The sequence below is a fragment of the Podarcis vaucheri genome (genome assembly GCF_965113315.1).
Source record: "Podarcis vaucheri genome assembly, chromosome: Z".
NCBI lineage: Eukaryota > Metazoa > Chordata > Lepidosauria > Squamata > Lacertidae > Podarcis > Podarcis vaucheri.
The window spans coordinates 4,403,566-4,424,334 of NC_138758.1; the positions used below are offsets into that span (position 1 = coordinate 4,403,566).

Here is a 20,769-nt window from a genome sequence, read left to right on the forward strand (position 1 = left end):
TCTGCGTGATTAACTTTTAAGACTGTAAGAAGAGCCAGCTGGATCCATGGGCGTAGCCAGGGGGGCAGCTGTCTCTCCTAAATTAAGTAAATAAATACTTAACTAACAGAACAATTGAATTGCAGATAACTTGGTTTTGCCCACCCAGCATATAAAGCTTGCCCCCCTAAAACAAATCCTGGCTACACCCATGGCTGGATCAGACCAATGGCACATCTAGCCCAACATCCTGTGCTCACAGAGGCCTATGGGAAGCGCACAAGCAGGACCTGAGTGCAACAACATTCTCTGCAACAACTGGAATTCAGAAGCATTGCTGCCTCTGAGAGCGCAGGTAGAACCAATTTCTCTCATCCTCTTATAAAAACCACCCAAATTGGTGGCCATCACTGCCTCCCGTGGGAGAGAGTTCCATAGTTTAACTATGCACTGTGTAAAGAAGGATTTCCTTTTGTCTGTCTTCAAACTTCCAACATTCTACTTCACTGGATAGCCCAAGTTCTAATAATAATAATAAAAACAACAACAGATTCCTTATAGCCTGTTCACCTGATTGGGGAGCTTCCAACAGAATAAACACACACACACACACACACACTGTCAAACATTAAAAACTTCCCAATACAGGGCTGCCTTCAGATGTCTTCTAAAGGTTACACAGTTATTTATCACCTTGACATTTGACAGGGCCTGGTGAGGGAACCACCAGAAAACCCTCCAAGGTGGACCTCAGTGTCCGGGCTAAATGATGGGGATGGAGATGCTTTTCTCTATTCCACTTTCTCAATGTCATGCACCATTTTACACATTTCTATCATGTTGCCTCTCACTTGCCTTTTGTTTAAACTAAAAAGCCCCAAAACATCTAAGCTAAAGTTCTGCAAGCCCCTGATTTAAGGTGTGATTTATTGATGTTTCTACTTTGCAAACTGGGTGACACTGCATCTCACTAGGTTGGCTGTGCATGGCCATAAACCTGTTTGGGTTTTGCATAGAATAGCTGTGCTCTTAAGCCATGAAGACTTTGAAAAGGCACCATTAAATTATGGAAGGATAGGTTAAAGTTTACAGCTTGTACAACGATTAAGGAAAATGTTATGAAGATGTTATATAGATGGTATATAACACCAGTAAAACTGGGTAAAATGTATAAAGTGTGTAATAAATGTTGGAAGTGTAAGGAGACAGAAGGAACATTTTACCATATGTGGTGGGAATGAAGAAGGTAAAAAACTTCTGGGATATATAATGAGTTAAACAAAATGCTGAAATATACCGTATTTTTCGCTCTATAACACGCACCCGACCATAACACGCACGTAGTTTTTAGAGGAGGAAAATCCGTAGGCATGCCACCCGTAGACATTTCCTCCATAACACGGACAGACATTTCCCCTTACTTTCTAGGAGGAGAAAAGTGAGTGTTGTGGTGCAAAAAATACGGTACTTTTGTTAAAAAACCAGAAGCTCTCTTGTTGGGAATACTGAATAATGAAATTAGTAAAAAAGATGTGAAATTAGTTTTGTATGCAGTAACAGCAGCCAGAATTTTGCTGGCACAGAAATGGAAACAGGAAGAGATGCCCACGAAAGAAGAATGGAGGATGAAACTGATGAATACGCAGAAATGGACAGATTGACGGGGAGAATTAGGAACCAACGTGACCAGAGATTCTCCGAGGACTGGAATAAATTTACAGAGTATATCAAAAATTTCTGTGATGAGCAAATAACGTTCGTTGGCTTTCAAGAAGCTCTGTGAAATTACTGTTAGAAATATTGTTTAAAAAATATGATGTGATTAAGAGTATTTGAGTGCAATATAATATTGGGAAATGTGAGATGAGGATAAAAAATAAACGAAAAATTATCAGACATCCTGAGGGAAGTTCTGGAAAAAAGGGTTTAAGTTAAAAATGGATGTATAATTTTGTAAAAATGTTTTTTTATGGAAAATTTAATAAAAAAATTTTATTAAAAAATAATAATGAAAAGGCACCATTTTCGGACATTAGCTAGGACCAACTCCAAGGCTTTTATTCCAACTGCCTCTTCCATCCAGCTCAGGCATAGGCAAGCTCGGCCCTCCAGATGTTTTGGGACTACAACTCTCATAATCCCTAGCTAACAGGACCAGTGGTCAGGAATGATGGGAGTTGTAGTTCCAAAACATCTGGAGGGCCGAGTCTGCCTATGCCTGATCCAGCTCAACCTAGACCCACATTTAGAATATGGAAAGGGTGGTGGTGGAGGTGGGGTGGGGTGAACTGGTGGTGTCAGATCAGGAATCTGGGGCACAAGCCCAGGGCCCCACTCAGCAGAATCAGTTCCCTGCCTGGAGATGCTGGGAACTGAACCTGGGACCTTTTGCATGCAAAACATGCTTTACCACAGAGCTAACCCTCTTCTGTAGCAGTTTCCTCTTGCGCATAAGCTACTGCTTCCATATCATGCTTCAAGGGAAAGAGCTACCAGCTTCCGTACTGTTGGGGGAGGGGGGGTTGCTTGACCTTCCCTGCTGGATTGTTGGGCAATACATCACATTCTTAAGGTGCTTGGAAACAGGGGCCAAATCACAAAGGGTGGAAAGAATGAAACCTGGAAAAAGAGGACAGAAAGGAGGTGAGTTGTCTTAGCTCACAATCTTACCCCCAAAGAAGGGTCTGATACCAGAGGTGTACCTAAGGGTAGCCTAGGTTGGCCCCCACCAAGGGTGCAGGCCTGCAGCAGATGTGCAAAATTCATACCTCTCCACTGTGGCTTATAGTGGCTAGGAGCCCCCCCCCTGCATGCTCCCCAGGCCATTCTTCCACTGCTCTGGGTGGCCAGGCAAGATGCCCAAGCTCCTTTGGGTGCCTTGGCAGAGCTCTTTCCTTCTCAAGGGCACAAGGGAGGAGGAGGCTGATATAGCACCTCACCAAGGGTGCAAGGGAGCCTAAGTTTGCCTTTGCCTGTTACCTTCCTGTGCCCTCCCAAAACTGACACACATGGCTGCAAGAGAGATGCTTTGAGTAGAAAGCGATACTGTAAAACTTCCTGGGTTTCAACTTAGAGGGAAAGCGAAATACTACTGCAAATCCTCAATGTTCATATAATGCAACAGACACCTCACAGGCTTAGCCAGCCAGAGGCTTCCAATGTGATGGGCTGAGGCTTTAAGGTGCCACCTGTCTTAAGAAAAGAAAGTAAGAAAAGAAAAGAAAAGAAAAGCCCTTCTGGATCAGGCTAAGCGGGTGGGCACCTAGTCTAACACCCTGTGCTCATAGTGGTGAACCATCTAGATGTCTGTGGAAAGCTAACAAGCAGGAATCTGAGTGCAACAGCAACTCTCCCTCCCTGTGGTTCCCAGCTGCTGGTGCTGAGAGGCAGTATGCCTCTAACGGTGGGTGTCTCTGGAGGATGTGCTCATCCACCACTCAAAATTTTAGGGAAAATTGGCCCTTCCCCCGGGCAGTCCCAGAGCAGCCCTACAGCCCCAGAACATTCCCCAGCAAGCTGTTGTCTGTATTCTGGGATGATAAAACTGGTGTGGCAATGTCACACAGACCTTTGGGAATGCAGCCAGGCCAACAGTGAATGGGAGGGGAGCAGAGTAGCAATGGAGAGCTAGGCTGTTCCTTCAGCCACCCCCTGCTCTTTCTCCTTTAAATAAGGGACGTAATGCAGCAGATTTCTGAATGGCTGCTCCCTCCTCTTCCCTGCCCACTCACCCGCTAGCCAATCAGCAGGAGAACTGGAATTGCAGCAGCCAACAGTTCTTAAAGGCACCTAGGCCCTAGAAACCATTTTTAGGTTTTCTGTTGCTTGCAGAAGAAATATTCTGCCACTGTTACCTTGGAAAAGGAGGTTTGGCTAAATCTTTCCCCAGCTATGCCATGTGTGCAGCTTAGCCTCTAATAAGTCTGTTATGAAGGGTACATTTCTCATCAGAAGCAATAGCTGTGCATTTGACAGCCGCCTCGCAGTCCAGCCCAGGGACCAACACACATTCCTGAATGTGCCATGTGGATACATGGAGGAAGAAGCTGCATAAAACAGCAGTGGGGATTTTTATGATGTCGCTAATTATACAATTTTATGAGAATTACTTTAACGTTTCTGTTTATTATGTATTAGTGCCAGCCTCAAACCCAGCGTTGCTTGGGAATTATAAGAAATGCCCCCCCACCCCCCAAAAACCCCAGTGCAGTTTTGCAATCAGTGCTTAAGATCAGTGCAACTTTTGGAGGTTTAGCTAGCCATTTTGATTCAAGCTGGCATCCAATTGCATCCAAACTAAGTCAAAAACCTCCGCCTTGATCTCAGGAGCCATCATGCAAAATTTGACTATTGCAAGTGTCCCAATGCACAGCAAGGAGGCAAACAAACAGTATTCCAAAATATACTGCAGATTATTATGTTTCCGTAGCACTTTAAAAAAAACCCCACCACGCTGTGATCATTTTTGCTGAAGGATAGCACATAATTATTTAAATAGATAATAAAATGAATTGCAACAGCATTTTCACCTGATATCACAGGTGTGAATAAAACAACAAAGAGTACTGTGGCACACCTTAAAGATGACACAGATTTACTATTTCGTGATTACAGTCCTGCAAAACTGTGTATGCTGGAAGCTGCCACAAGACCATTTGCTGTTTTTGCTGTGACAGGCTGAGTTACCCCTCCAGCAGACATGGATATGTATATCAAAGGGAGCAGCAGAGCACAATTCAAACTCTAAGCTCTGCTGCTGCAAGGAGGCCCCAGAAAGCCAATCTCTTGGTTTCCCATGTGATGGAAAGGAATTCAGAAATCTCCAGGAAGGGGGCCTAGGCTCACAAATAACGCCACTCTTCTGCCAGACACCAAGCACCATATAGATTAGGTATGGGGAAAATTCCAGCCCTCCAGAAGTGGCTAAGCTGCAACTCCCATCATCCCTGGCACCTGCTGGAGAGCTGAAAAGTTCCCCCACACCTGAGATAGTTATTCAGGTGCAGGGTAGGGGAAGTGCTCCTCGCTCACTGAGTCTACCTCCTCACTGTGGAAAACCCAGGAGGCTCCTGTGAATGAATGGGGGAGCACCCTCAGCTAAAGCCTACTGTGCCACTTCTGAGTGTGCCACCCCTGGGGAGGTTACCACTGTTTCTCTCTCTACTTTGGAGTTAATTACACTGGCCTTCCATTTCCTTTGTGGTGATCCACAAAAGGAAAATCCCTTTTAGCCTAGCCTGCGGTTGCTTTTGCGTTATTTCGAGAGTCCTGGTATAGGTATCAGTCGTGGGTGGTTGTTGTTTTGGGGAGTGGGGAGGAAATCCTCAGCCCACAGAGGATGCGAAGGCTGTGATGGTGAGGAGGAGGGTGAGGCTAGATGAGGATGCCAGAGAGATGCAGGGAGGGTGCGCAGAGGGAGGTGAGGGCGTTGGGCCAAGCTGCTAATCTACACAAGTTTAATTTTAACTCAGCAGCTGCAAGCTCCCTGCTCATCCTGAGGAACGTGGTGGGGAGTGGGGGTGGGGAGGAAGATGGGAGAAATGTGATTGAGGAAGAATTAAAGGACTCGGGTCACAAAACTGTCAATTTGGGCTTCTAACTTCTCCAGTCCTATTCGTTTCCCAACATTCCCACATCGGATTACGAAGCGGGTTCCACGCCCCACGGCTAAGTGGAGGTTTGCACCTAAGTCTCCTAGGTGCAGCACTTTAACCACTGACCCGCATTGCTTTCTTAGCTTTCTCATACAAATTCGACAAGGTGTGATAGCCTGGATGCAGAAGCTGTGAGGTACATGAAGCACCCCACACGTAGGCAACAATCACATGCAGAAATGAAATAACCATATTTTGAGTTTGACCTGTTTTCGTACTGCTCACTATTTTTAAGATTCCTTTGTAGCTACTCCTCTCAAACTGCATACAAAGTTGACACCAGCAGGGCTTGCCTGCTCCATCTTGGTGGTGTGAAAGAGCATCTCTGGTTGGTTTGCAGATGTTCACATGTGTTCAGCTTCCAGCTGCAGTTTGCAGCTGGTAGTAAGAAGTGGACAACATCTGCACAGAAGCCCTGCACTACACGGGGGTTTCCTCCTAGCAATTAAGCCCCAAAGTGTATTTTTAGTTGTGGTGTCACTTTTCATACTTCTTAGCACCACAGCAAATTTAGTCCAGGGCAAAACCAATGTTGCAAGGCTACTTCAGATTCTCACAAAACAACCTGCTTTTGTAGGCTACACACATGTCTCTGGAGCTCTGCTCCCCATGGCTGGTAGCATTAGGATAAAACAGCAAGAGCTGCAGTTAATTTGTCACCCAATAACTGCCTGCCAAAATACAATGCAAATCTGTGTTAGCTGTGAATATAAGCAGCTGCCTTATAGCCATTTAAGTCATTGATCCATCTAGCCCAGTACTGCCTGCCCTGACTGGCAGCAGCACTTCAGGTTTATAGACAAGGGTTTTCTCCCAGCCACACCTGGAGCTGCCAGGGATTGAATCTGAGCCTTTCTGCATGCAAAGGAGATGCGCTACCATTGAAGCACCCAACCATTATGTACTGTTATTTCCAGAAAAGCAGTGTAAAGAGGGCCTGCTCTTACTCTCTCATCTCCCCATTTCTTGGCATAAATGCACGTAAGGAGTGGTCGTTATCATCACCTACCACTGAGATGAGGCTCCTCAGGTGTAAGGGAGGCAGCAAGGGAGGCCTGGACCGGTTCATTGCTGACACTGACCAGGGCCCTCTGATAACATGGATGCAGCTGGGCCATTTTTTTACTCTGGATTCACTAGGTGGTGCATTGCATGGCTTGATAATGTGGGGCATATGAGCCTTCCATGGCACCCACAGAGTGCTGTCCTCACTGCTCTTCAATCTTGTTGAAGTTAGGCTTGTAAGAAATATTAATATTATTGATATCATTAGTATTAGACTTGTTGGTCACTCGATCCCATAGATTTCCAGGCGACTTGCAACAGAATAGAATAGCAGCAGTGATGACAATCAACACCACTGCATCCCATGCCAAATCTGATCAATGCCCAAAATGATCACTGGATCCTAGTGAGGTTCAATTTTTACTCATCCAAGAGTTGGTGGAATAGGGAGTAAGAAAAGCCACAGATCTTTGTTTAGGCTACAGGGCTGTTTTCTGCAACTCGGATTGGAACGTCAAGGTCTCCTGGAACCTTATCGGAAGCAGGAAATATGTGCACAACTGTAAGATGTTGGATCAGCCCAAAGACCCACCGCATGCAGCATTCCTCCTCTCAGAGGCCACCCGGGGGCTTCAAAGGAGAGCTGGCAAGCAGGAACTGAGCACAAGAGCACACTGCCCTCCTGCAGATCCAGGAGCTGGTATTAGAAAACATTCCTGCCTCCAACTATGGAGGCAGGGCATAACCATGATGGCCAGTAGCCATTGATAGCCCTCTAATCCTACATGAATTTGCCTATTTCTCTTTTGAAGCTGTCCAGGTTAGTGGCCATCCCTGTCTCTTGGGGAAACGAGTTCATGGCTTAACTTTGTACTGCATGAAGGAGGACTTTCTTTGATCAGTCCTGAATCTGCCAATATTCAGCTTCACTGGATGTCTGTGAGTTCTAGTGTTATGAAAGAGGGAGGGAAACTCTTCTCTGTCTGTCTGCTTTCTCCATGCCATGCTTTGTTTTTATGAACTTCTATCATGTTGCCTCTTACTTGCCTTTTACATACACTAAAAAGTCCCAAGTGCTACAGCCGCAAAGGACCAAACAAGCTTGTACAAGAGAGACATAGACATGCTGCAGTGTCATCCATCTTGATCCATCATGGCTGCTCTGCTGAGCGCACAGAACATACCGTAACTGCTGGATGTGATATAGTTGAAGCCCCGGCATGATGGCCCAGAATAACAGAGGCCTGCTGTAGCCAACAGAAGGCTTTCCCCAAACCTATCTACAGTGGTAAAGAGCTGACTTTTGGTGTGTGGGGGGGGGGGTTAGGAGGAGAGAGATAACTGCCTCTTCTCTAGCTGCCACCCTCCCCCAAATCTCCCCCCACCCAAAAACAACTTTGGCTTGAAAAACCCCAAAGCACTCCCCCTCTCCATGTAATTGCTGGCATGGGGGGCAGCAGGGATGGTGCCCATGTCTTTCTCCAACTTGCAATTTGGCCCAGGGGTCCCCAAAGCTTGATGATATATTGTGTGTTACTTGACACGCTTGAAAATGTAATAAGCCAGAAATGCTGTGGGGTTTTGGGGGTGGGGCCTATTCTCCTAAGCCACTATCTGAGACTTCTCCCCCATGCCACTGGGGTGGAACTGACAAGAAAGCTCAAAGAGGGGCAGTAGACAGCAAAAAAAAACAAAAAAAAAAAAAAAACACAGCAGGGGTTAGACAACCATGGCTTCAAGCCTCATTTTCATGGCGGGGTCAACAGATTTGGGAATAAAGGTATTTTCTTCCCTCCTCTATGCACACAAGTCAGAGATGCGGGAGGAGCCCTTTCCCAGCCTCACAAACATGCTCACTGAAATGTCTGTTGGACAGAATACCTCCTATCTTGTGCCCTTTGTGACCACCATTTGGATACTAGACCAACTCAGCTGAAGGCAGAGAGATAGCCAACCAGCCACTGGCACAGTGTGGGTTGGGTGGACAGTCCCCTGCAGATTCCCACTTGTCACTTTTTCCCCAGGATGATGAGGAACTCTTCGGGTTCAGTCAACCAACCAGTTATAAATTCACCTAAGAGATACCTTATCCAGCCCACATTTGACCAGCTTCACAAGAATATCATGAGGGACTTTGCCAAATGCCTTACTGAAATCAAGATGCCCTACATCCAAAGCATTCCCCTGATCCACCAAGCTTGTAACTCTATTTAAAAAAAAAGGAATGAGATTTGTCTGGCATGACTTGTTTTTGAGAAACCCAGGGTTTTTACTATTATTATTTGTAGGGCTGCAGGCACAGTCCTCTAGGTCTTACGATATTCTCACTTGAAGCAGAGAAGTTACTAAGAGTTCCAAACAGGAGCATATTTCCCTGGAGGCATTTAAACATTGCTGTATCTTGGTCCTACGTGCGCCATTAGACAGCACTCTGGGTCCCCACCTCAAACTCCCTCACTAAATGCCCTTGCAAATACCCCTGTTTACAAGTTCATATGATAATATCATAAATCACATAAATAATGCAGTCATATCATACGATCATAATATCACACAGTCATTTGCAGTATCATAATGTCATACGATCACACACTCACGACGTCACAATTTCACACAATCACAATATCACATACACAATCATATCATAATAGCATCACTGAATATCATAGCCTTCATCAACGCACCCTGCACACCTAGGCCGGTCAACGCAAAGGCAGAGGCAAAGGAAGTATCTCCCATTTTATGCTGGTCACCAGCAACATTTGTTGGAGTAGCTGGATATAGGAAGGGGTTAGTTTCCTTCACTAATGCTCATATTACATGATATGACTGTGTAATGATTTTATGTATGATTGTGTGATATCCTATTATGATAGTGTGATATTACGACTTTATATTAAGATTATGTGATAATATTTATATGTGTGTGTGTAATATTATATACAGTGGTGCCCCGCAAGACGAATGCCTCACAAGATGGAAAACTCGCTAGACGAAAGAGTTTTCCGTTTTGGAGGTGCTTCGCAAAACGAATCTCCTATGGGCTTGCTTCGCAAGATGACAATGTCTTGCGAGTTCCTGCGGGTTTTTCCCCCTCCCCCCCCTTTCTAAGCCGCTAAGCCGCTTATCCGCTAAGCCACTAAAAGCCGCTAAAAGCCGCTAATAGCGCTAAGCCGCTAAGCCGTCAATGGGCTTGCTTCGCAAGACGAAAAAACCGCTAGATGAAGAGACTCACAGAACGGATTCTTTTCGTCTTGCAAGGCACCACTGTATAAATATTCAGCAGGAGCATGTGGTTCGGACTTTGCTCCACTCTTAAATCATTCTGCGCATGGCAGAATGCTTTCGTAAATGCCTCCAGGGGGAGCTCTCACGTCTGGTCACTTCCAGACTGTGGTGATCTTGGGATTCAGTCACATCCAGGCAAATTTAGATGAAGCAATCAATGCTCATTCAATGGCCCTGTGCAACAAAACCTATTTCCCCTTGGAAAACTGGACCTTTTGCAGGAAGGAAAGTGATGAGGAAAGTGCAGTAGAGGAAAATGCACTTGAATAGTTGCTTGATGCATTGTCATCAAACCTCTTCCCCACAAACAAATCGGACTGAATGCTCAGTAAATAGTTGGAAACATCTAACCTCCATGCAAGCTTTGTGCAAGCAAATCCAGACAAACGCTCAATATACATGTCGCCTGGAGGAACCCAATATTAACATATAGAAGTGGAAGCCGCAACAAAATGTTGCAGTAGAGAGTCTCCCACTCTGGTAATGCCATTCCATGATGCCTCCCCTCCTGTTTCCCCTAACAGTCAGCATTCAGAGCCCTCTGAACATGCACCACCTCCACTGAGATGTTTTGGGAGTTCTCTTGGTGGCTCCCCACCCCTGAAGCTTTTTGGTACATATAAAATAAAGAAATAAAGATTTATATATAAAATTCATTTTATATATAAATGGCGACAGCAATATTCAAATGCCTCTGCTTCAAGTGAGAATATTGCAAGACCTTGAGGACTGTGCCTGCAGTCTTACCCATAATAATAAGAAAAACCCTGTGGCTAATAGGAGTAATAATTCTAATTAATAGCACCGTGTGATCATGGGGACTTGATGAGCTTACCACAGCATGGTAATTCTTTGTGAGCTGAGGGCTTTCGTCTCCTTCCAAAGCCTTAAGAGAGAGCAGCCCCAGATTCCAAATCTACCCTTTCTCCTCTCCCCACCCCCTCCCCAAAAGAAAGAAATCCGGGCCAGGCACACAGATTGGGCCCAGCCGCAGTCTGTCTCCTGGCTTGATGCAGACAGCAGCTGGGTTGCTAGGCAGCAGCAGGAACATGTCAGGAGGGGAGAGAAGCCCACGTGAATCAGCAACGCTTTGGGGATCCACTTGTGGCCTAGTATAGCCCCTCTGCCCCCGCCCCCAAGGACGCCTGGGCCAATTCACATGCCCATCTCCCCCTGATCTGATCGGCCCTTTTCCTCTTCGCAGGTGAACACAGGAAGCTGGGTTTTATCCACCCATCTAGGCTAGAACTGCCTAAACCGGCCGGCGGGAAGGAAGGGTCTTCCTCGTCATTAGCTACCTGAAACTTTGCTTAACTGGAGAATGCAGAGATTGAACCAGAAGAGCCATTGCGCTCCTTCTGCCCCTGCCCTAAAGCCAAACCAACCTGGCAGAGAAACAGGGATTTCCAACCCAATTGGAAACACAGACCGTCAGCCTTATGCTGACTTAAGGTCACTGGGCCCATCTAGCTCAGTAGGGTCTACACTGATTGGAAGTGGCTCCCCCAGGGTTTCAGACAGGGGTCTCTGCCTGCCCACCTTGGAGATGCCAGAGACTGAACCAGGGGCTTTCTGCATTCTAAGCAGGTGGTCTAACACTTGAGCCATGACCCTTCCCTTGGAAGCATGGCATTTCGAAATGATTCTTGCCTTGTGCACCCCCAAAATTCTGGTCCCTGGATGAAAAACCTCGCTTAGGGTGGGCTTATCCCTCAGGATCCATCCAGCTCAAACCTACCTTCAAGACAAGTGCAACCACAGAACTGCTAGCAGAGAAAGCATTACTTTGTGAAATGCATGGTTAATGAATGGAACTCCAGGAAAGGCAGTAAAAGCGTTAAGAGTTTTTTTCTTCAAGGATTAAGTAAATACATGCAGGAAGGAGTGATCTACCGCTGACCATTAGCCACAGCAGATAAATCCACAAAACGGCCTTTAAGACTCCAACAATGGCTTTGCATGGTCACTAACTAGTGAATTTGACCTTCTGGAGAAAACCTTTTTCATGCTTGAAGTGCACTGGGATGATTTGATGCATTGGCACATGGAACAAAAAAACGGCAGCCTCTTCTGCTGGGTTGTGAGTTACAGAATGCTTGGGATTCCAAGCTGTTGGGCGATAGCATGGGAAAAGCTGTTCAGCCCACTATCCGAAGTGGGTTTAGGGAGCACATGGGTGCACAAGGCACATAAGCTCTGAAAACTCACTCCTTGGAGGGAGGGTCGGAGGGGATCCTCAGGCCCACAAGATGCCAGTGGGAAAGTCAGAAGCAGGACTTGAGCAAAACAGTACTCTCCCAGCAAGTGCTATTCTGCCACTTACTGAGGAGGCAGAGCATAGCCATCATGGCTAATAGCCATTGATAAGTCAAATCTCCACCAAACATATTTAAAGTACATGGCTCCCCCCCAAAAAAAAAAATCCTAGGAACTGTAGTTTGCCTGTCACAGAGCTACAATTCCCAGTGCCCTTGACAAACTACAGTGCTTTAAATGACTTGGTGTAGATGGGACTTGAGTTTGATGGTTCTTGGACCAACATTCAAGTCTGCTTTTGTTGTCACTTGGAGCTTTCCATGGTGCTACCCACCTCGTTTGTTTGCCTTGGGGCTGTCCCTGACTTTGTTTAGCTGGACTTACACTCTTGCTTTTGATCTTGCCTAGCTGCACTCTGACCTATGCTTGTGCTGACTCTGCTTCTTAAAACTGGAACTTGTGCTAGTGATATGTGACCTGGTGTTCTTGGTGTTCCTGGTGTTCTGTGACTAGGCCCCGCTTGACTAGACCAGTGCTCCCCAGATGGGACAAAACATGGGCTGATCTAGATGGCTCCTCAGTTTTTATGCACTAGTTAGACACAGAGGAATGATGGAAGAAACCAGCTGGGGAACCCCCAAGGAAAGAAGGCTCAGAGCCCAGGGACTGGTGGTGGGATGAAGATAAATGGTCAGAGAGAGAAGACTGGGAAGAGGATGTGTCAGAAGCGGAAGAGGCAGCAGATCTTAGTGCGCTGGGAAAGTCTGTGGCAGAGAGAAGTCCGGAATCAGAGGCAGAAGCTGAAGCAGGAGAGTGGGCTGAGGGAAGCCAAGAGGCAGGGATGAGGCAGGCTGGTGAAGAGGCAAGGGTGTCTCCCTCTCCTGCTGCGACAAGCTCCCCCTCCCCACTTGTCTCCCAGAACCAGGAGATGCATGAAAAGGGAAGAGGAGAGGTTGGCTGCATGCAGGCACAGTCTCTGATTGCTTGGGGAAAACCCTGGAAAGGAGGAGACATAGCCGGCTGTAGGGGGGGCGGGGACTTTTAGTCCCAGCAACTGCTTCATGGGGACAAGACCTTAGTTGCTGTACTCATTAGGCCTGACACTCCTGTGCAGATCCTGTTTTGCTAATGAATAGTTAAATCTAGTTTGCTTAGTGTGAGTTACTGCTGGCTTGCTCTTGTCATCCATCTAAACTGGCATGTTGTTCTTCCTCTAAGCAAGGAGCGGGGAACTTCTTTTTTTTTAGCTCAGGGGCCACATTCCCTTCTGACAGGCCTACCTCCCAGTGGTGGGCAGAGCCAGATGCAAAAACGGGTGCAGCAACGCATATAAAATTTACCTTTGCACAGTAGGCTAATTTCTTCACACAGCCCTGACCATTCTCCATTGAGGCAAGCAAGAGGCATTATCAGAATTCAACGATGCGTTCCAGTCAGGCAAATATCCTCAAAGCAAGGCTATTGAGAGGCATGGCTGAGGAGGAGGGTGTGGCTGAGGGGGTGTTTGTGGCAGGAAAGGGCATGTGGCCTGGGGAGAGTCCCAAGGGCCACCTAGAGAGGACTGGAGAGTCACATTCCCCCCAAGGTTCACTACCCCTGTTGTAAGCAAACACCAGAAACTTTGCAGAGGTCTGTGATATGGTACCACCTGCTCAGTTACAACAGCTCTGTTACCACAGTCACCTTTTCATGACATGGAGACACTGCACATGATGGCACTGGTCCAACACACATAGGTGCACTTTATTCCGTGGTGTTCCAGTGGGAGGTCAAAGTATGTCCTTCTTAAGGTGGGTCCTTTGCACTGTCACAGCAAAGGCCTGTTTCCAGACACTAACAATACAACAGTGAGAGTAACCCCTAGCTCCTGCCATTGACCCCAGAAACAAAGGAACTTCAAAGCTCTTTCCACTAAGCACCCCCAGCTCCAGAACACACACTGTATGTTACAGAGGCACTATTATATCAGCATGCTTCCACTTTCTAACAGCCCGCGAAGCTCTGCCATGAGAGAAGCAGGAAATGGTTATCCCAAAGTCTGGTCTGGGAGGAGGAAGCTTGGGCGCAATTGTCTCTGTGCGAAAACAGAGTTCACACACGAACACACACACACACGCACCCCCTCTCTCTCCACTATGCCCCAGAAATAACGGCTGCCTGGAAAACTCAGAGAAGCCACAGTAGTAGCCGTCAAGGTCATCTCTTGCGCAAGCCTTGGATATGACAGCCTACATCCCCTGCCCCCCTGGTTCTCTCCCATTTGTGTTGCAAAAAAAAAAAAGGATGTTCCATGGATTTTTCTGCTAGGAAACTGAATCACCACAAAGATACCAGTGCAAAACATTTGTTCTCCTCTCAGGAGTTCATTGGTCCAACACAGAGAGATCTAAAAGTGAGGGCACAAGCCTTAGTAAGCCGGCTGGTGCTCCCATGATAGCACAAGGAGTCTTCATGATAACACCCCCCCCAAGATGAAGCGCTTCCATCTTACACTTCCCTCTAAGGCACAGAAAACTGCCTTACACCTGGTCAGGCTATTTGTCTATCTAGACTAGGGATGTCAGATAATTCTGTCAGATCTGGAAATAGGAAAGGGAAATGCACCAATTTGCACATTTGTCCAAGGTCAGGAACAGGAATCATGCAAGTGAACACGAGTTGTAAGAGATAAATAACATCTATCAGATGAAGCCCAATGGCAATATTTGCCATTATAACATCCTCTACCAGCCATGTTTGGACTAGCAGCTTTCTCAACTTCTGAAACACTGGAGATATTGGAACAATTGGATAAATCTTTTGAAACTAAAATAAACCACTGATCACTTTCTACAGATATTTATTATCAATAAATTTGATATACAGATTTTAAGAAATGATTGGAATAAAGAACTGGATTGTCCAATACCACCTAATCAGTGGGAAAACATTTTAGCTTCTGTAGCAATGGTATCAATGGATCTTAAATTGTGACTTACACAACAGAAAATAATATTTAGAATTTATTGGCTCCATTATGTTTGTATAAAAAAGACTTGTCTAAGACTTGTAGTTGTTAGGTGGAGATGTAATAAGGATAATGCCTCTTTGAAACACATGTTTTTACAGTGCTCCATACTCACTAAGTTTGCGGAGAAAATTGTGGACTATATAAATATGACTGTGGGGGCAATTTTGAAATTTTTGGAGGAAAATATTCTTTTCAATTATATACCTATTGTATAGAAGCTGACAATTGGACAACAAAAATGGATTCTACACACCCTAACAGTGGCCAAGAGACTGGAATTGATGAACTGGGAGAATAAAGATATGATCCCAATGGATTGATAACATGAGAACATATGAACGGGTTGCTTACAGACAAAGTCTTTGTTTGGACAAATATACTGAAATCAGGAACAAGTTTATACAGGATACAGTGGGTTATTAATTATCATGTATGTATTAGGACAATCATATTATCTGTTTATTTACATAATAATGTATGGAAATGTAACTGAGTATATTTAGTGTATTATACTCTTTCTTAATGTATTTTTTGCACTTTCCCCCTTTCTTTTTTCTTCTTCTTCTTTCATTACTTTATTTTCTATAACTGATTTTTTAAAAATAATAATAGCAACAATTTTTTTTAAACCCTCAGTGAGTTAGGGACTTCATCTGCGTGCAAAAAAACAGGGTCTGGTGGATGAGTGGATGAGACTGATAATGGGTCCAATGGTCAAGAAGGCGGTTTCTGCAGGAGCTCTAGAGGGATAGTTTATGCACTGCATAAAGGAGGACTTTCGCTTATCTGCCTGTATCTTCCAACATTCAGCTTCACTGGATAGTCGCAAGTTCTAGTGTTATGAGAGCGGGAGACAAATTTTTCTCTATTCATTCTCTCCCTGCCATGCAAAACTCTATCATGCCCGCCCTGGCAATGGTAGCTCTGTGTAAGGGGACGGGGTCTCCTAACAACTTACAGCACCCTTAGCAGACTACAGCAACCAGAATTCATTGGGGGAAGCCATGACTGATTTAAAGTGATACGATACAGCATTAAATATATGGACGAAATGTGGCCCAAGACTTTGGGCCCTGCCCTGCCCCAGCATGATAAGGAACCTCACCTTGGGCAAGGTGCTGCAGACACCCACCACCAGGCTGCAGACTTGAGCCAGCAACTCGGTCCTGCTCTCTTTCACTTTCACCAGCCGCAGTACCTGCCCTGAGCCCTGGCCCCAGGCTTCTCCTCCTTGCAGCTTCCCCTGAAATGTAAAACAGGAAAAGAGAGAGAGACAATGATGGCACAGGCAGCAGCCCAGAAACCATGGTGAGGGAAGCAGCTTCCGCTGCATTAAAAAGAAACATGTTATCGTGACGCACCAGTGACTTTGCGCTGGCTGCCCTCATGTTACACCAGCAGCTGTCACAGATTTGGGGGGAAGCCAGGCTCTTCAAGGACACAAGCCACAGGAATGGCTGCGGGGCTGAGCTGTGGGCTCCTCACGGGCAAGCCGCCTTCACTCACGCTGTTAAATGCAACAGGAGACCCCTACGCCCACTGCATTGATGAAGTTGTAATAGGCATAACCAGTTTCATATTCCTTCCATACCTGTATAAGGCCACTGGGAGAGCCCTTCTGGATCAGGCCAATGGCCCAGTTAGTGCATCGTCCTGTTCTCACAGTGGCCAACCAGATGCCCCAATGGGAAACCCACAAGCAGGACCCGAGAACAAGAGCCCTCTGCCCTCCTGTGGTTTCAGTGACCGGCATTCAGAAATATTACTGCCTCTGACCATGAAGGCAGAGCATAGGAATTGTGGCTATTGATAGCATTCTCCTCCATCAATCTGTTCAGTCCTCTTTAAAAGCCATCCAAGCTGGTGGCTATTACTGCCTCCTTTGGGAGGGAGTTCCATAGTTTACCTACACGCTGCGTGAAGAAGTCCTTTCTGATCCATCCTGAAGATCCATCCTGAATCTTCCAAGATTCCGCTTCATAGGTGTCCATGAGGTCTAGTGTCATGATAGGGAGAAAAAGTTTTCTCTATCCTCTTTCTTCATGCCATGTGTAATCTTATACATTTCTATAAAGTCACCTCTTACTTGCTTTTTTTCTTAACTGAAGATTGGTTGTCCTGAAGGAAATGGAAGGGGAATTCAACCTTTTTGGAAGAAAAGCTAGATTCTGCAACCTAAGGTTACAACCTTATGCACACTTCACCTGGCAGACATAATTTCAGCAGGGAAAGGCAGAAAGTAGTTTGGGATCTGCTGGAAAGTCTATGGGTAATTTATAGTAGATATGCAAGCTAAGGTAAAGGACACCGGGATGCTTAAGTCCAGCTGAATTCGACTATGGGGTGCGGCGCTCATCTCCACTTTCAGGGTGAGTTGAGCTGGCATTTGTCTGCACACAGCTTTTCTGAGTCATGTGCCCAGCATGACTACATTGCTTCTGGTGCACAGAATACCATGACGAGTGGAAGAGCTCATGGAAACACCGTATACCTTCCCACCTCAGCGAGAAGTAGATACTAATTTATCTACTTGCACTGGTATGCTTTTGAACTGCTAGATTGGCAGGAGCTGGGACACAGCAACAGGAGCTCACCCCGTTTGCAAGTTCAGGAGGTTCAGTGGTTTAGAGCACAGCGCCACCTGCATCCCACTAGATATGCAAGGATTCTGTAGCCATAGCAAGAAAAAAGCTGTTTATCCTACCTTAGTTCAGGTCTGGTACTGAAAACAAATTCCTAGGCACAGAATTTGCTCAGAGGCAACCTGTTCTATAATTCTAATGGCATGCCTTTGAACCTGGCTTTGGGTGGGAGATCATACCTTGTTGGCATCTGTTTGTCTTGAGAGATAATAAAGTGCACCTTGATGGAGAGGAGAAGTCAAATTGCTGTGCTAGCAGCACCAAAGTGACCTCCCTGGGGTGCAAGCCTGGGCAGTGTGTATGGAAGTCCTGGGCTGCCCAGACAAGAAGACCTCCCTCTCTGCCTTTCTGATGTGGTCCAAAGGAAAGCAGAGCAAGAGGTTTGGCACCAGCTTAGCTGCAGGAGTCGCTGGTTGGAGGCATACAAGGCACCCTCATGTGGTTCTAAGAAAAAATGTGGCAAATTGTGCAAGCCCCAAACACAAGAGCAGCTCTCTCCCCTGACGTGGTTTCCTGCAGCTGGTATTCAGAAGCAACGCTGCCTCCAGCCGTGGAGGCAAAAGCCGTTGATAAGTCTTATTCTCCATGAATTTGTCTCATCCTCTTTTAAAGCCACCCACATTGGTGGCTGTCACTGACTCAGGTGGGACCAAAGTTCAACTATGCACTTCACAAAGTTGTACTTCCTTTTGCCTGTCCTGAACCTTCCAATCTTCAGTTTCTTTGGATATCCACAATTCCTAATGCTATGAGAAAGGGATGTGAGAATGCACAAAAGTGAAACCCAGTGGAACACCAAGCTACCAATGGTGGCTACTGTCTCCCTCTACAGGCCGGATGCCTCTGAATACCAGTTGCTGAGAAATGCAGCTGGAGAGAGTGCTATCACCATCTGCTTGCGGGCTTCCCATTAAGGCATCTGGTTGACCACCATGCTGGTCTAGGGGGGGCCTTTGGCCTAATCCAGGAGGGCACTTATGTTCACCCAGCCCACCTCTAGAACACCTCTCCTGCATCATTTAACAGTGATTGTACAGAAACAAATGAAGCCATCTAATGCAGTGTTAGATGGCTGGTCCATCTAGTAGTCAGGAGCAAGCAGGCAGTAAACAATACCATGCAAGATGGAGTGAACACTTCGTTTGCAAAAAAATGTGATCTGCACAGACTTATTGGAGTGTCAGGCCAAATGAGCATGAGCACAGCAGCTCATCTCAGTAGGTCTGCCCCCATGAAGCAGTCGCTGAGACTGAAGGTTGGCATAGGAAGTTGCTTTATCCCAGGCTGGGCAGTCCCAGGCTGGTTTTCGGGTGGAATTGAAAAAGGCACCCGAGGGTTCAGATTGCACCATTAAAGTTGGTTTGGTGCTCTGTGAACCTGCTTCTCCTCCCCCCACTGGACTTTTTATAAAAGTGACAGGAAAGTGTGGGATAACAATCCCTTGATGCAATATAATCTAACCTCTGTGCAAACACATCAAAATTATTAAATAGCTGACACTGTCTAACCAACCCACAAACATTTATTCAAGTTTATCAGGATGAATGCTCTTTAAACAGCACACCTAGGAGAAGGCTATGTCAGACCATCAAGCTCAGCATTGTCAACATTGATTGGCAGAGGCTCTCTGGGGTCTCTCCCAGTGCTACCTGGAGATAGCAGGAGTTGAACCTGAGAAGACAGATTCTCTATGATGAAACCACAGTCTTTCCACAAAGGGTTCCCTAACTCTTGGACTTGGAGGATGGAGGTGGGGGGAACTTGAAGGTGGCCTTAGCAGAAGCCCACACTCTCACCTGTAGGCCATATCTGTTACGGTCATGATTCTTGCTGGCATCGCCCACATTCTCCAGATCCATGGCCCCATCCTGCTTGCAAGCAGAGAGCAAGTTCAGCTCATAACACTCTTGGATATCTGAAAAACAGGCCGAGAAAGATGTAGATGCAAAAGGAAACAGAATTGCTCCAGCTGCCTTGGGAGATTCTTAACACTCAAGGCCTGGGCAGGGTGAATGAGTCAGGGGTGTCAGCATAGCCAGCAAGGTGAGCAACAGCAAGCTCAGTGAGATTTGCCCACAAGGCAGGAAGTTCAGCAGCAACACAACCAACTCCATGGTTACAGCTATGCATTGCTAACTTCTCTTTTCCACTCCCAGCTCTTGCACATCTGGAAGACCTGGGGCTCTGCTCAGAGCCAGAGGAAGGCAGAATCATTCCTGCCCTACAGGAAGGAGTTGCCAGCAAAAGAGGTCACTTTAAGTTGCCCTTTAAGTTGTTGCTGGCATCCATCTGTCTCAAGAGACAATGGAGTGCACCTCCGGTGGTGAAGTCAAGCTGTTGCATTAGCAGCACCAAAGTGACCTCTCCAGGGCACAAGCCTGGGTGGTGAGTCTGGAGGTCCTGGGCTGCAAAGAGGACAAGACTCCCTTCTCGGCCTCACTGATGTGGTTCAAAGGAAAGCAGCGCAAGACATTTGGCACCAGCTTGGAGTTGCCAGAAGTAGGCGACCATCTTAGGGACTCCTCTCTGGATTTATGTAGAGTTTGCTTCTTAGCTTTTTCTTCTCCTGAAGATATTCCACAAGGCAGTGGAGGTTTAGGACCAGAGTAGTCCTCCTTCTGGATTTTCTACCTTCCCAAGTGGATGAGCCCCACCTGCCCCAAGTTTCCCTCCACAGCACGTGCAGAAACCGCCTTTCCACATTTGCCTTTGATAATCTTCTTGGAGCAGCAGAGTCCACGTGGAAACGCCAACTAGGCAGCAAGCAGGGGCTTCCCAGAGAACCTGACATGTGCCCTCACTTATCACGGTTGGCTGGTGTGTTGCTGTCACCACCACTACTGTGCCTATTGAAGGAGAATGGGAGCAACTTGGCAGCTACCCAAGCTCAGCCAGGAAAAGCTGAGAGGAGGAGGAGGCAGTGGGGAGGTGGAGG

At 46.4% G+C, this 20,769-nt stretch overlaps 1 protein-coding gene across 7 annotated transcripts in view; it reads right to left on the reverse strand.

Moving 5' to 3' along the window:
• The window catches only part of DLG3 (discs large MAGUK scaffold protein 3), a 110,505-nt gene that overhangs the window by 80,906 nt on the left and 8,830 nt on the right, over positions 1-20,769 (reverse strand). For 6 of the 7 annotated variants that reach the window (XR_014215445.1, XM_082207400.1, XM_082207399.1 and 3 more), the window contains 2 exons: positions 19,631-19,749; positions 16,298-16,435 (listed from right to left, as the gene is read on the reverse strand). Coding sequence is in view for 6 of the 7 variants with exons in the window: in XM_082207400.1 (XP_082063526.1) it covers positions 16,298-16,435; positions 19,631-19,749 (257 nt within the window). In the remaining variant the exon portion in view is untranslated. Of the gene's footprint in view, positions 1-16,297; positions 16,436-17,102; positions 17,185-19,630; positions 19,750-20,769 lie in introns of those variants that run through there. The other variant, XM_082207402.1, reaches the window with a different exon arrangement.